Below are 1,473 nucleotides of genomic sequence, written 5' to 3'. Positions count from 1 at the left end.
TTTTGGTCCTTCGAGCCGGATACGGAGATCGGTTTTCAGGATGAGACTTAATCATATTGTAACGCGTTTAGAGCAGCAGCTTACGTTCATCGATTTGATTTCTCATGCCGCGGAAAACTTGGAGAGGGTCGGTCAGGCGAACATTACGTCGCAACGTATACACGCGCGTCTCGCTTCCCTAAAGGAAACTTGGGAGCAGTTCTTGTTGCAGCATCAAGCTGTCAATCTTGCCATAAGCGAATTAGACACTGCGGATAAGGAGACTGCGCTCGCACATTCTTACTTCTCAGGGAATTCTTTCTCATCGACACACGAATGTTATCTCGAAGCCATCGAGCGTATGAGCTCTTTTCTCGAGTCGGAACGGGAGCCGTCGACACATTCTTCTTTGACGCAATCTAATTCTCAGGGCACGAGTAATGCTACATATTTTCATCATGCGCGCTTACCGCGTATTGATATTCCGAAATTTAACGGGACTCCTGCCGACTGGTTGTCCTTCAAGGACCTGTTTAGCTCGTTGGTTCTTTTGAATCCTACACTTACTTCCGTTGAAAAACTTCAATATTTGAAGACGAGTTTGATCGGATCAGCTGCGCTGCTCTTAAAGAATACGACTCTGACTGCCGATAATTTTCAGAAGGCATGGGACGCCTTGATTTCGTTTTACGAGAATAAGCGACTACTTGTTAACGCTGCCCTCCATTCGTTGGTTTCCTTGAAGCGGATGAGCAAGGAATCGGCCGGCGAAATGGAGCAGCTGTATACTAACATAATGCAGATTTACCGAACGCTCGAAACTTTAGACAGGCCTGTACAGCACTGGGATGATGTTCTCGTTTTTACGGCCGTTCAACGGCTTGACTCGGAATCGGTAAAGGCATGGGAGCATCATCTTGGTTCTTCGAAGGATCCTCCTACCTGGGATCAATTTAGTACGTTCTTGATTTCTCGCCTGCTCTCTCTGCAAGCCTTTGAAAAATCCCGTCCAGGGAAATCGGCGAACTCCGCCAATCAAGCCTCTGCTAAATCGCACTTTCAGGGTAGATCGAAGGATAGCAAGGCTGCTAAAGTAAATACTTGTACGATCTGCTCTTCGAAGCACTATATTGCACAATGCCCTCAATACGGTTCTAAGACTGTTCCTCAACGCCTTGCTATTATTACGAAACACAAGCTCTGTTATAATTGTCTCGGTCCTCATCGATCTTCTGTATGTCGAGTCACAAAACGATGCTTAAAGTGTGGACATAAACACCACACTAGCATCCACCAAGCTAACAAGCAATCGAGTAATTCGGGCTCGAAATCAACGGAGGACGACTCCTCGGTCGCCTCTACTTCCTCCTCAACCGCCACCGAAGCAACGGTGTTCCATTCCGCTTCAAAATGACAGGCTATGCCTTGCGTGCTTTTGGCAACAGCTCAGGTCCGCGTCGCCACGCCCCACGGAGACTTTGCGAAAGCTCGCGC

General features: G+C 47.8%; 1 protein-coding gene across 1 annotated transcript; it reads left to right on the top strand.

The window, feature by feature from the left end:
• Positions 1–40: 40 nt before the first annotated feature.
• On the top strand, positions 41–1,393 carry LOC105556623. The gene has a single exon (XM_012003722.1). The coding sequence runs from the start codon at positions 41–43 to the stop codon at positions 1,391–1,393; it is 1,353 nt and encodes a 450-aa protein (XP_011859112.1).
• The last annotated feature ends 80 nt before the right edge of the window (positions 1,394–1,473 follow it).

The sequence above is a fragment of the Vollenhovia emeryi genome, unplaced genomic scaffold, assembly GCF_000949405.1.
Source record: "Vollenhovia emeryi isolate VEMERY1.0 unplaced genomic scaffold, V.emery_V1.0 DF948576.1, whole genome shotgun sequence".
Classification (NCBI taxonomy): domain Eukaryota; kingdom Metazoa; phylum Arthropoda; class Insecta; order Hymenoptera; family Formicidae; genus Vollenhovia; species Vollenhovia emeryi.
The sequence above is the reverse complement of the archived record's forward strand: the minus strand, read 5'-3'. Positions and strand labels throughout refer to the sequence as shown.